This window comes from Cetorhinus maximus, chromosome 1 (assembly GCF_964194155.1).
Source record: "Cetorhinus maximus chromosome 1, sCetMax3.hap1.1, whole genome shotgun sequence".
Taxonomy (NCBI): Eukaryota; Metazoa; Chordata; class Chondrichthyes; order Lamniformes; family Cetorhinidae; genus Cetorhinus; species Cetorhinus maximus.
In genome coordinates this window covers 236,908,384-236,922,138 of record NC_135879.1, presented here as the reverse complement: position 1 = coordinate 236,922,138, position 13,755 = coordinate 236,908,384, and the positions used below count along the sequence as shown (strand labels likewise).

Genomic DNA, 13,755 nt, shown 5'->3' with positions numbered 1-13,755 from the left:
AATACTCCCCACTTTCCCGGATGAGTGCAGCTCCAACAACACTCGAGAAGCTTGACACCATCCAGGACAAAGCAGCCCACTTGATTGGCAGCACATCCACAAACATTCACTCCCTCCACCACCGACACACAGTAGCAGCAGTGTGTACCATCTACAAGATGCACTGCAGGAGTTCACCAAGGCTCCTTCGATAGCACTTTACAAACCCACAATCACTACCACCTAGAAGGAGAAGGGCAGCAGATAGATGGGAACACCACCACCTGAAAGTTCCCCTTCAAGCCACTCACCATCCTGACTTGGAAATATATCACCGTTCCTTCACTGTCGTTGGGTCAAACTCCTGGAACTCCCTCCCTAACAGCACTGTGGGTGTACCTACACCACATAAACTGCAGCAATTCAAGAAGGCAGCTCACCGCCACCTTCTCAAGGGCAATTAGGGAAGGCTGACCCAGCCAGTGAAGCCCACATCCCATGAATGAATAAAAAAAATGGGCTCTTGCTAGTCCTTTTCAATGATAACCCAGAGAAGTGACAGTGAATGTTAGCAGTCCAGTTTTCAAAAACAACGTCAACAGCATTCAATATAACACATTCAAAGGTCCCCAATGGCTTCAAAGGATCATTATCAAGCAACATTTGATAATGAACTACATAAGAAGTATTAGAAGTCCAATAGTTAGTTAAAGATGTCAGTTTTAAGGAGCGTTTTAAAGAGGTCATACTTCTTAGCAATAGAATATTACTTGGAACTGTGCCTTCAGATAGGAGGTTTCACATGAAACACAAACACAGACGACTCATCTCTGAATAGCCTACGGGGTCGAAAACAACTACATAATCTAAAGATTGATCCTGGCTTTATCCATTACATTTAGAAAGAAAGAAGGAACTTGCATCAATATTGCATCTTTCATAACCTCGGGAAGTTCCAAAGCACTTTACAGCCAATGAAATAGTTTTTCAAGCAAGATCACTTATCTAGTGGCAGTGATGTGGCAACCAATTTGTGCACAGCAAGGTTCCACAAACAGCAATTTGATAATGGCCAGATAATGTGTTTTAGTGATGCTCGTTCTCCAGATAAATACACGAGGCAACACCAGAGGGCGCTCTCCTGCTCTTCTTCAAAGTAGCACCATGGGATCGGAGAGGGAAATCGGGGTCTTGTTGTAGAGACAGTTCTTCCGAGGCTATAGCGCTCCTACAGTACTGCAGAGGGGGTGCCAGTCAGGATGATGTACTCAAGAATCTCGAGTGGGATTTGAACCCATCATGTTCTGACTTAGAGGCAAGAGTGTCACGCCCCGAACCGTGACTCAGTGAAAAAAGTAACAGTCGGCAAAATTTAGAGATATCACCAAAAAAAATACAATTATTTATATTTCACCACCTGTCACAGTGGGATTTGAACCCATGTTCCCCAAAGCATTAGCCTGGGCTTTTGGATTACTAACTCAGTGACATTACCACTACACCAGCATCTCCCCTTAAATGTTTCAGAACCAATAGTGGGGCCTATCCACCAGAAATAAAACAGTGATACTTTACAATGGCCAAGCATGAAATGAAAGCTTCTTTCATTACATTTTCACTTGATGTCATTCCTTATAAGCTGTGGATCGAGACTTTTTTTCACGGTTTATGTCCCGGATTTAAGAGGAGGAAATGAAATTTTAGTGTATATTGCAAAATTGTTCTTTTTTTTTCCTTCTTTTTAATGATGTTCGGGTCCTTTGCAGGGAGGAATGGACTTATGATTTATCTGCGGTTTGGAGGCTGAATATGAAGATTTATAGACAATGAAATGTGACAAAGTTCAGGGAATGGAAAAGCTGAGCAGATGTCTACATTTGTCACATGAAGTGATTAAAAGTTTTGAGGGGACAAAAAAAAAACCCATTGAAGGAAAGCAGGGTTGTCTCTTTATATGTACAGCATGAATGGAATTTGCAAAAAGAAGTCATCAATTTCTCGTTCAATATATGAATAGACAGTCAAAATGAAAGACCTATGTAAATGATTTCAGTACATTCAATTCTCAGTGCCGCTGATTTAAAGGGCAAGTGTTATTCATCTGGGCTGCCTCACATATATTGCAGGAACATTCGACTGAATTTTACCCAACCCCTTCCCCCTCTGCCCAAACCCACCAAGGGATGGCAGGGGAAGGATGGTTGTGTAAAAATTGAGTGTCAGGCCGGTGGCACTGTGCCCTTTGCCTACCCGCCCATGCCCGTGGGTATTTTACCAGTGGCGGGAAAGGCGTGGGTGGCCCACCAGCCCGTGGGTCAATTGGGATCTGAAGTGGCTAATTAATGGTAAAATCCCTGCAGCCGGAGAGGCCGGTACCTGGTCTCCCAGCTACCAGGTAAAACCTGGCGAGCCTTGGTGCCTGACTTGGGGGTGTGTGTGGGGGGGTGGGCGCTGAGGGTGTCCTTCCCTGATGGGCATCTTGTGCCCATCGGAGGCCCCCAAAGGTATCAATCCTGCTACCCCATGATATCGCCCCCCCGACCCACCCACCCTTGCTCTTTCCAACCACGTACCCCATACCCCTCACCGGGGCCTGTCAGTCTGACCCCTTACATCCCAGCTGAATGTCTTCTTCCCAGCCTTTCTGCAGTCCCGGCAGTGCCCACTGCTCTGGGTGGCACTGCTGGGGTATGAGAGTTGCCGGGCCTCCGCGTTGGTCGGCAGCTCTCTTGAGGCAGGGCTTCCTCTTTGTGAGAGGTGGGCTTCCCTCCTCAAGCCAATTCAAAGACTATCAGCCATTTAACGGCCGTGGGGCTTGCCAGACAGGCGAAACCGGACTCGCTCCTGACTTATATGCGAAGGGATGGAGCCATTGCCCCCACTGTAAAGTTCAGCCCATTATTACTGCAGTTAGTGATTCAGCTCCTTGAGCCTGTTTTGCCATTCAGATAGATCGCAGCTGACCTGTGCCACAACTTTATTTACCTACCACTGCTCCAAGTCCCTCGATATCCTCTCCCAGCAAAAAAAAATCTATCACTCTTGGTCTGTAAAATTTCAAATGACTCTGCACCCACAGCCAACTGGGGGATGGGGTGGGGGGGAAGGTGGGAGGTCGGGAGGGGGCATGGGGAATAGCACCAGATTTCCACTGCTCTTTGTGTGGAAAATGTGTGCCTAGGTCATTCCTAAATGGTCCAACTCTCATGTTAAGATTATGACCCTTTATTCTGCATTTCCAACAGGGGAAACAGTTGCACTGCATCTGCTAAAAACAGGAATTGGATGGGACCTTGGTTTCACATCTCATCTGAATGAATGACTGCGCCTGTGAGAGTGCAGCATTCTCTCTGTATTGCACTGAAGGATTAGCCAGAATAATGTGCTCAAGCCTCTGGAGCTTGAACCCATAACCTTGATGACTGCACTTTTCTGACTGGCATATCTACCCCCTGGTTGTTGAGTAGCTGCTGGCTGGCCTCTCTTGGGATGTAAAAGCAGTGATAATCTCTGGACAATCAGGCGTGTTCAGTCGTTCTAGACTAGCTGCTGAAAAGGGCCACCATAAAACACAAGGGGCAGCAAATTTGGAACAAAGGCTTAGAACAAAGATTAGCCTGCTAGAAATAGGTCCACAAATTCTATGGGGAAAATCAGCAATCACTGCTACTGGTGAAAAGAAGCCCATTAAAAGAAGATTAACTATTAAACCTGCACAGTGAAATAGGTTTATTATGTAGGATGCAATAAAATGTGAATATTTTGCAGAGAATGAAGCACCAATGTATTGAATGGATAAGGAGTTGGGCAATAAATGTTGGCCTAGCCAGCAATGCCACATTCCATGAACAAATAAAAAAAAAATGTATAGTCTGCTTATTAAACAAAATAAAAACACATAAAACTTATAATATAATGTCCTTAAGGGAAGCACACTGATTGTGAAAGCCTTTGCTTGCTATCTGGTTTAGTGCTGGGTTAGTTGAACTCAATGGTCGTTGGGCATTAATATTGGCTACAGCGATCCTAGATTAGGCAGGGGTGCATATCTGCAAAGGTTTTCACTCCCAACAGGAATACAAGTTTCTGCCCTGCACTTAGTAAAGTGGAACTGGTGACAAACTCTTAATTTTGCTATGGCCAGTACACAGAGGTAGTGCCCCTAGACGCCGATAAATAGCTTATAAATAGAGGCAGGGAATATAAAAACAGAGAGATCAGGCTAGAATTTAGGCATCCTAGTCTTCATTAATTGGGGCTGCAGAGTACAAAAACAAGGAGGTTATTTTAAACTTGTATAAGACACTGGTTCAGCCTCAATTGGAATATTGTGTCCAGTTCTGGTTGCCATACTTTAAGAAAGATGTGAAGACATTACAGAAAGTGCAGAAAATATTCACAAAAATGGTTCCAAGGATGAGGAACTTTAGTTACATAGATGGACTGGAGAAGCTGGGACTGTTTTCTTTGGAGAAGAGAAGATTGAGTGGAGATTTAACTGAGGTGTTCAAAATCATGAAGGGGTCTGGATGGAGTAGATAGAGAGAAACTGTTCCCATTGTTGGAGGGACCCAGAATGAGAGGGTACAGATTTATGGTAATTGGCAAAAGAAGCAATGGAGATATGAGGAGAAACTTATTCACAGAGCGGTTGGTTAAGATCTGGAATGCACTGCCTGAGAGTGTGATGGAGGCAGGTTCAATGGGGGCATTAAAGAGTGAATTGGATTATTATCTGGAAAGGAAGAATGTGCAGGGTTACGGGCAGAATGACATGAGGTGTGTTGCTCCTTCTGAGAGCCGGTGGAGACATGATGGGCCGAATAGCCTCCTTCTGTACTGTAATGATTCTGTGATTCTGTGAACTTTATAAATTGTTGGTTAGGCCTCAATGGAGTATTGTGGACAATTCTGGCATCACAGTTCAGGGAAGAAGTAAAGGCTTTAGGCATGGCATAGAGTAGATTTACCAGCATGTTACCAGGGATGAGGGACTTCGGTTATGAGGAACATCTGGAAAAGGTTAGGACTGCTCTCCTCAGGCTAAGTTTTCCTGGACCACTGAGGCGGGCTTGGAACTGTGGGGAGCCAAGTCGGAATGGCTCCCCTATGTTTTCCTGCAGGTGGGGAGCTTTCTCATAGGGTGGGGACCCGGACCACCCCATGGGGGCAGGCAGTCAATTAGGCTGATTACGGACCCAATTAGGTCTGATTTTGTGGGAATGCTGGCATTTTCCCACTGGCAGATGGGATGCCATCTCAATGGCTGGTGGCAGGGGAGGAAAGCCTGGCACCCAAGGTCCAAACAATTCACCCCGAGGAATTTTGCCTCTGCTCTGAACTGCCCGATGACTTTGCTCCTCAGAATTTTAGCTTACATGCCTCCAAGGGTGCCTCCATTTTTGGGGTTCATGAGAGAAGATTTGATAGGGGGTATTCAAAATCATTGCCAAAAGTTCTAGAGGGGAGATTTGGACAAATGTTTCCACTCGAGTTGTCGTGGCCTACCTGAAAAGGTGGCAGAAGCTGTTTCTATAAATAATTTCAAAAGGAATTTGGACAGGTAGTTGAGGATGGAAAACTTTTAAAAACACAGGGATGAAGAGATGACTATGTGAGGGGTAGGATTTGTAAGTTTGCGGATGACACAAAGATTGGCCGGGTGGTTAACAGTGAGGTTGAGTGTCTTGAGCTACAGGAAGATATAGACGGTATGGTCAAATGGGCAGATAAGTGGCAGATGGAATTTAACCCTGAAAAGTGTGACGTGATACACTTTGGAAGGAGTAATTTGACAAGGAAGTATTCAACGAACGGCATGGCACTAGGAAGTTTTGAGGAACAAAGGGACCTTGGCGTGTGTGTCCATAGATCTCTGAAGGCGGAGGGGCATGTTAGTGGGATGGTGAAAAAGGCACATGGGACACTTGCCTTTATCAATCGAGGCATAAAGTACAAAAGTAGGGAGGTCATGTTGGAGATGTACAGCTAGAGTACTGTGTGCAGTTCTGGTTGCCACATTATAGGAAGGATGTGATTGCACTTGAGGGGGTGCAGAGGAGATTCACCAGGACGTTGCCTGGGATGAAACATTTAAGTTATGAAGAGAGGTTGGATAGACTTGGGTTGTTTTCGTTGGAGCAGAGAAGACTGAGGGGCGACCTGATCGAGGTGTACAAGATTATGAGGGGCATGGACAGGGTGGATAGGGAGCAGCTGTTCCCCTTAGTTGAAGGTCAGTCACGAGGGGGCACAAGTTCAAGGTGAGAGGCAGGAGGTTTAGGGGGGACGTGAGGAAAAACTTTTTTTACCCAGAGGATGCTGATGGTCTGGAATGCGCTGCCTGGGAGGGTGGTGGAGGCAAGTTGCCTCACATCCTTTAAAAAGTACTTGGATGAGCACTTGGCACGTCATAACATTCAAGGCTATGGGCCAAGTGCTGGTAAATGGGATTAGGTAGGTAGGTCAGGTGTTTCTCACGTGTCGGTGCAGACTTGATGGGCCGAAGGGCCTCTTCTGCACTATGTGATTCTGTGAGAACTAACTATGGTTACTCTTTCAAAGAGCCAGCACAGGAATGATGGGCTGAATGGCCTTCTCGTGTGCTGCAGCCTTCTATGATTCTATCCAGTGACATCCGCTGGAAGGGCTTGAAAAGAGATCTGCAAGCTTGCCTAAGCTCATCCACTCACTGCTGTTAGAAACCTGCTGACATTCATCGTCTCAGCTCCCAGATGAAGAATGGACAGTTGGACAAGATGACACAAGGGCTTCTCAGACTTTTTAGTTGCAAATTGAGGCAGTGGTGTAGGGAAAAAAAAACAGGTGAAACAGGTGAAAGAAAACTCAAAGAAAATTTGTTGAAGTCACTTACCATGAGGTCTTGACGTGTCTGGAAGGCATTGATGTAGTTGTTGTAATGAGAGTACTCCATCTGGCTGAGGATAGCTGTCATACAGGCCACAAAATTACTCTAGACAAGGAAAAAAATATGGAAAATGAGTTGTGAAGGAGCCATCATCTTCAAAACATAGGCACTAATAGACTTCTTACAGAAAACAGCATTTTTTTTAGATGTGGTTAGGAGTGATTTGAACCTTGACATGCGGTGAGTAGAACATGCTTGGGATGAACAGGTGACTTTGCACCTACTCTTCAAAGCTGTCCAACTCTGGGGAGTCTTGTCTTATGTCATGTTTCAGACTTGTTGGTGAAGATCGATTGCTATAATTGGTCAGCACCTCAATCATTGTTTTTTGGATTGCCTACCAGGATGGTAAAAGATGAATGAGGTGGATCTTAATCTTTTTCATCTAGCAACTTCTCTTTTCTGATGCATCAAGCTCATCCATAAACTGGGACAAAATGAATCAATCAACCAATAAGTTAATATTGTGACTACAAGAACAGGACAACGAGGGATGGACAATAAATGTTGATCTAGCCAGCGGCACCCACATCCCATGAAAGAATAATCTTAAAAAGGGTGCTGAGTAATTCATCTCCTGACTCCCCAAGGCATGTCCACAAGGCACAAGTCAGGAATTTCTCCACTTGCCTGGACAAATCTAACAACACTCCAGAAGTTCAACACCATCCAGGACAAAGCAGCCTGCTTGAGCGACATCCCATCCACCAACTTAAACATTCACTCCCCCCCCCACTACTGACACACAGTAGCAGCAGTGTATACCATCTACAAGATGCACTGCAGCAATTCACCAAAGCTCCTTCGACAGCACCTTCCAAACGCACGACCTCTACCGCCTGGTAGGACAAGGGCAGCAGATACATGGGAACACCACCACCTGCAAGTTCCCCTCCAAGCCACACTCCATCCTGACTTGGAAATATGTCAATGTTCCTTCACTGTCGCAGGGTCAAAATCATGGTATTCCCTTCCTAACAGCAGCGTGGGTGTATCTGAATAGATGGACCGAAGCAAGGGCAATTAGGGCAATAAAAATGCTGGCCTTGCCAGTGACGCCCACATTTTATGAACAATTTTTTTAAAAATTGGGTAATTTGGTAAATTCTTCCAAAGTGCCAAGCCAATCATTTTCAGATTACTGCCCCAATATCTACCTGAACAGACAGTGAGAATTTTGTTTGATAATGATCCTTGTGAAACACCTTTATACTATGATAGCGGCAGTATATAAATCGAAGTAGTAGCTGTGAAATCTGGCTCTAAGCAGCTAAATTTCAAGGAATATCAAAGGGATCTCTCCTGAAGGGACAAAAAGAACCTGAAGAATCTTGAAATGATTTTCTTTTTTGCATCTTAATTCCCTTGAGGAGGGAATAATATACTTTTGCACTTCAAGGAACTTTCCTTTAAGATCACAGCTGGGTATTTCTTGTTCACATTTAATGATTGTCATTCAGTGCAGTCCCTGTGTTTGGCTGCTGTCTACAGGCCAGGTCAAGGTGGAGCAGCCCGTGCTGTTAAACTGACCTTTCTACCTGCCAGAGGCAACTGTACAGCCCACTTCTGCAATGGGTTAAAAGATTTCCCTTAGCCAAGCACCATCAAGCTGAAAGTTACAAATGAAAAGATTTTGAATTGTCTAATCATTGGGGCTGCGCATAAAGCATTTTGGCTCTGGAATTCTCATACAATTCTTTGTGATCTCGCCCCCTCTGATTGCCTCTGTAGGACAGGCAACAAAGAAATCAAATACCGATTGATTCAACTGAATTCATGCACCATTGATGTCAATGATCCCCTACTCCGTCAGCTAATAAAAGGCATTATTCAGCAAATGCTGGCCTTGCCAGTGACGCCCACATTCTATATGAATAAGAAAGGCCACTCATTCAATCCAGCACGATGCTGCAATTGGATAGGATTGGTATTGGTTACACATTGGACAACTCTTTCAAAGAGCCAGCGTAGCCATGATGGGCCATGTAGTCTCTTCCTGTATTGTAAGATTCTACTGTTCCCTCAATATAACAACCAATTGCCTCTTGTTCTGACTATCTCTTCTTCTCAGGCAGTCTCTCGGAATCAAGGATGACTTGCTTCCAATCCGGTTCAATGGGCTCCGAGATGGCTGATAAGTCCAATGGTCTACAGACTCTGCCACATGTGGAGCAGGTGGTGTTTGAAGGGTTAGGTAGACGGGTTGTTTGCAGGTTGGTGCGCTCCCTCCATGACTCAACCTCACCCCTGCAGGTTCCCAAAGAAGTCTCTCAATGTGTTTGGTGCCTTTCTGGGTGAACCTTCTCCATTTCGGTTGGTCAAAAGCCATGAGACAGCGGAGATGTTTGACCTCTTCAGGAATGCTTTGAGGGCCTCCCCAAAGCATTTCCACTGCACCCCTGGGAGTCTCCTGCCATGACTGAGCTCTGAGTAGGAAGCTGCTTCGGCAGTCTAGTGTCAGGCAGACGTGCGACATGTCCCACCAGCGGGCCTGGTTTTGAGCGATTAACACTTTGAAACTGGGCATATTGGCTTGGGAGAGAACCTGCTGTCGGATCGCCTTTCTTGTCACTGGATTAGGAGGACCTTACGAAGGCAATGCTGGTGGTACTTCCCCAGTGCTTTGATGGACCCATTGTAGGTTGTCCAAGTCTCTGAAGCATGTAGGAGCGTGGAGATCACTGCTGCCCTGTAAACCTTGGCCTTAGTCTCAGGTTTGAGATACTGGTCCTCAAATACTCTTTTCCTCAATTAGCCGAAGGCTGAGCTGGCCCACTGGGGGCAATAGTGAATTTCGTCGTGCATGTCTGCCTTTGTTGCGAGGCGTCTGTCAAGATACATAAAACCTGCTGTCCATTCCACATCCTCATTCTTCTCATGCGCAGAACTTTTCAATGCCAATCTCGAATTTAGCCTTCACTATTTTAAGCTCGTGTCTGTGGAGTTAATTATCAAGTTACAAAACATTTACACCACAGAAGCAGGCCATTCAGCCCAATAGATCCATCCTGGTGTTTGTACTCCACACAAAGCTTCTTCTCGCACCCCACCACAAACCTTCCTCACCTAATCCTAGCAGCACATCTTTCTATCCTTTTCTTCCTCATTTGATGAAATAATTTCTCTTTAAATGCACCCATGCTATTCATCTCAACTGTTTCACATGGTAGCGAGTTCCACATTCTAACAATTCTCAGGACAAAGGCGTTTCTCCTGGATTCCCTGTTGCATTTATTAGTGACTGCCTGAAGGCCCCTAGTTCTAGTCAGCTCACAAGTGAAAACATAATCTCTGCATCTACCCTATTAAACCTCTCCATTGCCATTGAGATTTACCTCCCCATAAATTCACATACGTGTTCCCCAATGGCCACAGCTTTCTGAGGGGAGTGAGTTCCAGATTCCACTAGCTGTTCTGTTAAGAAGTGCTTCCTGAATTCACTCTGCTTGACCTAACTCTAGTGCTCTTGTTCTGACCTGCCCCAACAGAGGAAATAATTCCCCTGTATCTCCTCTATAGATTATTTTTTTCATTTTAAACACCTTGGTTATATCACACCTCAACCTTCTAAACTGCATTGAATACAAGACACATGTATGCAGCCTGTCCTCAGGATTTAACCCTGGGCCCTTGTATGATTCAGGTGAATCTGTATTGCATCCCTTGGGTGGCCATCATATTCCACACTTATGTACATTTCCCTGACATTGAGGAGACGATTTTTCAAATCTGGATGGTCCCCAGAGAGCCAAAAGATATGCTGATAGGGCGAGACGAAGCTAGGTTGGGGGAGGCTTATGTGTAGCATAAACTACGGCATGGACCAGTTGGGCTTAATGGCCTGTTTCTGTGCTGTATATTCTGTGCAACTCTAAGTAAAACCAAAACGGCACAGCATATTTGCTTGCAATGTGTTAGTTACCAATGCTGACACCACTCAGTCCAATCTCCTCCATCCCTATATCAATGAGGTACTAAATTGTTCTTTGTGAAGTTTTTTTTTTATTAGCCAATAAATCAGAGTTCAGAGCTACTAAGAGCGCTTATTTTATAGTCGCTGCCATCTTTTCTTATTAAATTCATTTTGAAAGCCGGTTCAGACCTTTGTTGAAATGATGCAGTGTGGTAAAGGTGGTGGCGGGGGTGGGGTGGGTGATGGTGAAACTGCTCTGCACGCTTAGCTTTAATAGCTTCAAGTGAAAATACAATCCATCAGCACTGGAGAAGCAGCAGCATGCTTTAATCCTTGGAGCGTTAATATGGCGAGGAGTCTGGCACTGTGATTTTGGAAACAACTGTGGTGCATTCAAAGCTACAGGCATAATTTCAGCAATTGATGGTTCCAACACAATTTCCACTGTGTGGGGCCCTTAAAGGATTAATGTTGTCTCGTTCCACATTTGTACAAAGTAAGAGTAAATGGACGGGAAATGTTTCTTGTGCCCTATAAGATGTTAAACTTGGGCGTTAGATAAAAACTTGTGTTTCTATAGTGCCTTTCACAGCCACTTGATATCTCAATGCACAGTGGCAGCAGCGTGTCCCAACTACAAGATGCATGGCAGGAATTCACCAAGGCTCCTTAGACAGCACCTTCCGGACCCACGACCACTACCATCTAGAAGGGCAAGGGCAGCAGACTCATGGGAACACCACCACCTGGAAGTTCCCCTCCAAGCCACTCACCATCCTGACTTGGAAATATATCGCCGTCCCTTCACTGTCGCTGGGTCAAAATCGTGGAGCCCCCTCCCTAACAGCGCTGTGGGTGTACCTACAACACATGGACTGCAGTGGTTCAAGGAGGCAGCTTAGCACCACCTTCTCAAGTGCAAGCAGGGATGGGTAATAAATGCTGGCCCAGCCAGCGAAGCCCACATCCCGTGAATGAATAAAAAAAAGCTTTGCAGCAAATGAAGCACCTTTGAAGTATAGTCATTTTTGTCATTTAAGGGCAAAGACAGCAGATTGCACAAAGAAAACTCCCACAAATAGCAATGAGATAATCATATAATCATGGAATAATACAGAAGGAGACAATATAGCCCATCATGGTTCTTTTGTTTACTCCTACACCCCTCTATATCCCAACCATTTCTTTCTTCTTCAAGTATTTACCCAGTTTCCTTTTGAAAGCTGCTATTGAATCTGTATCCATTGCCCTAACAGGAAGTGTATTCTAAATCCTAACACACCTCCCACCACCCCCCCACCACCCCAACCCCTTGTTGCATAAAAACACTTCTCCTCACGTCACCTCTGCTTATGACCAGTTAATCTATTTCAGTGACTGTGAGGGATAGGTTTTTGCCAGAACTTCTCCGTTTTTCTTAAAAAGAGTGGTTGTGGAGTCTTTCACATGCACCTAAAAAGGCAGACAGGGGCCTTATTAAAATTTAATGCCTCACCCCAAATTCAGCACCTTCAAAAGCGTGGTATTCTCCTAAGAGGGTTCTGGCACTTGAACTGGAACTTGAACTCACAACCTTCTGATTCAGAGCCAAGACCGCTAACGACTGGACCACACCTGATACCACAAATTATATGGAAACATCCTTTACACTAAAAGGTGAATGGTTCTGGAGTACTGTAATGTAGACTAGTGCTGCTAGGCTGGGAAAAGCAAGGTGAGCCAGCGTAGATGCTTTCAGTCGCTGTCCAACTCCTGATCTTGGGCCAAGACGGATGAAGATTGACGGCGATGGTCATTCTGAAGGTTTAATGCTGACGGAGAGTAAGGCCTCAGCTCTCCTTCCACCCGCCTCTCCCATCACCAACCCCCGCCCCCCTCCCGCAGCCGCCTCAGTTTTCTTTTCTGCTGTTATCCCCAGGCTTGTAAAGTCTAAGCTTTATCACCATGTCATGATTCACTGCGTCTCTCTAATAATCTCTTCAACCGTAATGTTAGACTGTACTGTGCACCTTGGACCTGCGCTTCGGTACTTTCAAAAGAACGATAAACAGCAGTCACTCTGTTCAAAAGCAAAGGCGAGAAGAGGGAATTTTTTTTGAGGAAATTGTGAGATTGTTAAAATTTTAACATTTTGAGGTCATGTTCATTATTAGCAAGCATCCTCGATCAGGGCAAAAACACAATTACAGTATTACTAATACACGTACAAACTAGGAGCAGGAGTAGGCCGCTCGGCCCTCCAAGCCTGCTCCAATGTTCGATAAGACCATGATTGTAACCTCCCACCTGCCGCTGATAACCTTTCACCCCCCTTGTTAATCAAGGATCTATTTAGCTCTGCCTTAAAAATATTCAAAGATTCTGCTCCCACCGCCTTTTGAGGAAGAGAGTTCCAAATACTCACGACCCGCTGAGAAAAAAAAAAGTTTCTCCTCATCTGTCTTAAATGGGCGACCCCTGATTTTTAAACCATGGCCCCCCGAGTTCTCGATTCTCCCACAAGGGGAAACATCCAGTGCCACAACCACTCTGTCAACGCCTCTCAGGATCTTAAAGGTTTCGATCAAGTCACCTCTTACTCTTCTAAACTTCGAACCAATCTTCAGTCAGGATGTCATTAACTTAATACAAGTAAGTAATTTATTGGAATAATGTCATGTCACACAAACTTCTGAAGGGATCTTCTACTTCTCATGCCATGCAATTTGTTCAAGCAAATCCATAGCCAACTCATATTTTTCCTGTAATGAATTATGAGAGAGAGCAACAGGGTTTCAGAGGGAGGCAAAGAGTTGAAAGGAAATCTGAAAAGCTTAGCACAAAATATTCAGAAGTCAGAACAAACAAAATGTCCTGAGTCAAGAAGAGCTTGATGAAGTGACAGAACAGAGAAACGCACAGAGACATGTTAGAATTTAAGAAAGAAGTGCAGAAA

General features: G+C 45.0%; 1 protein-coding gene across 1 annotated transcript in view; it reads right to left on the bottom strand.

Annotated features, from left to right (window-relative positions):
- LOC144688041 (dedicator of cytokinesis protein 2-like) overlaps positions 1 to 13,755 on the bottom strand; it is a 1,154,257-nt gene that overhangs the window by 393,612 nt on the left and 746,890 nt on the right. The window contains exon 28 of the mRNA XM_078554696.1: positions 6,854 to 6,952. Coding sequence (XP_078410822.1) covers positions 6,854 to 6,952 — 99 coding nt within the window. The remainder of the gene's footprint in view (positions 1 to 6,853; positions 6,953 to 13,755) is intronic.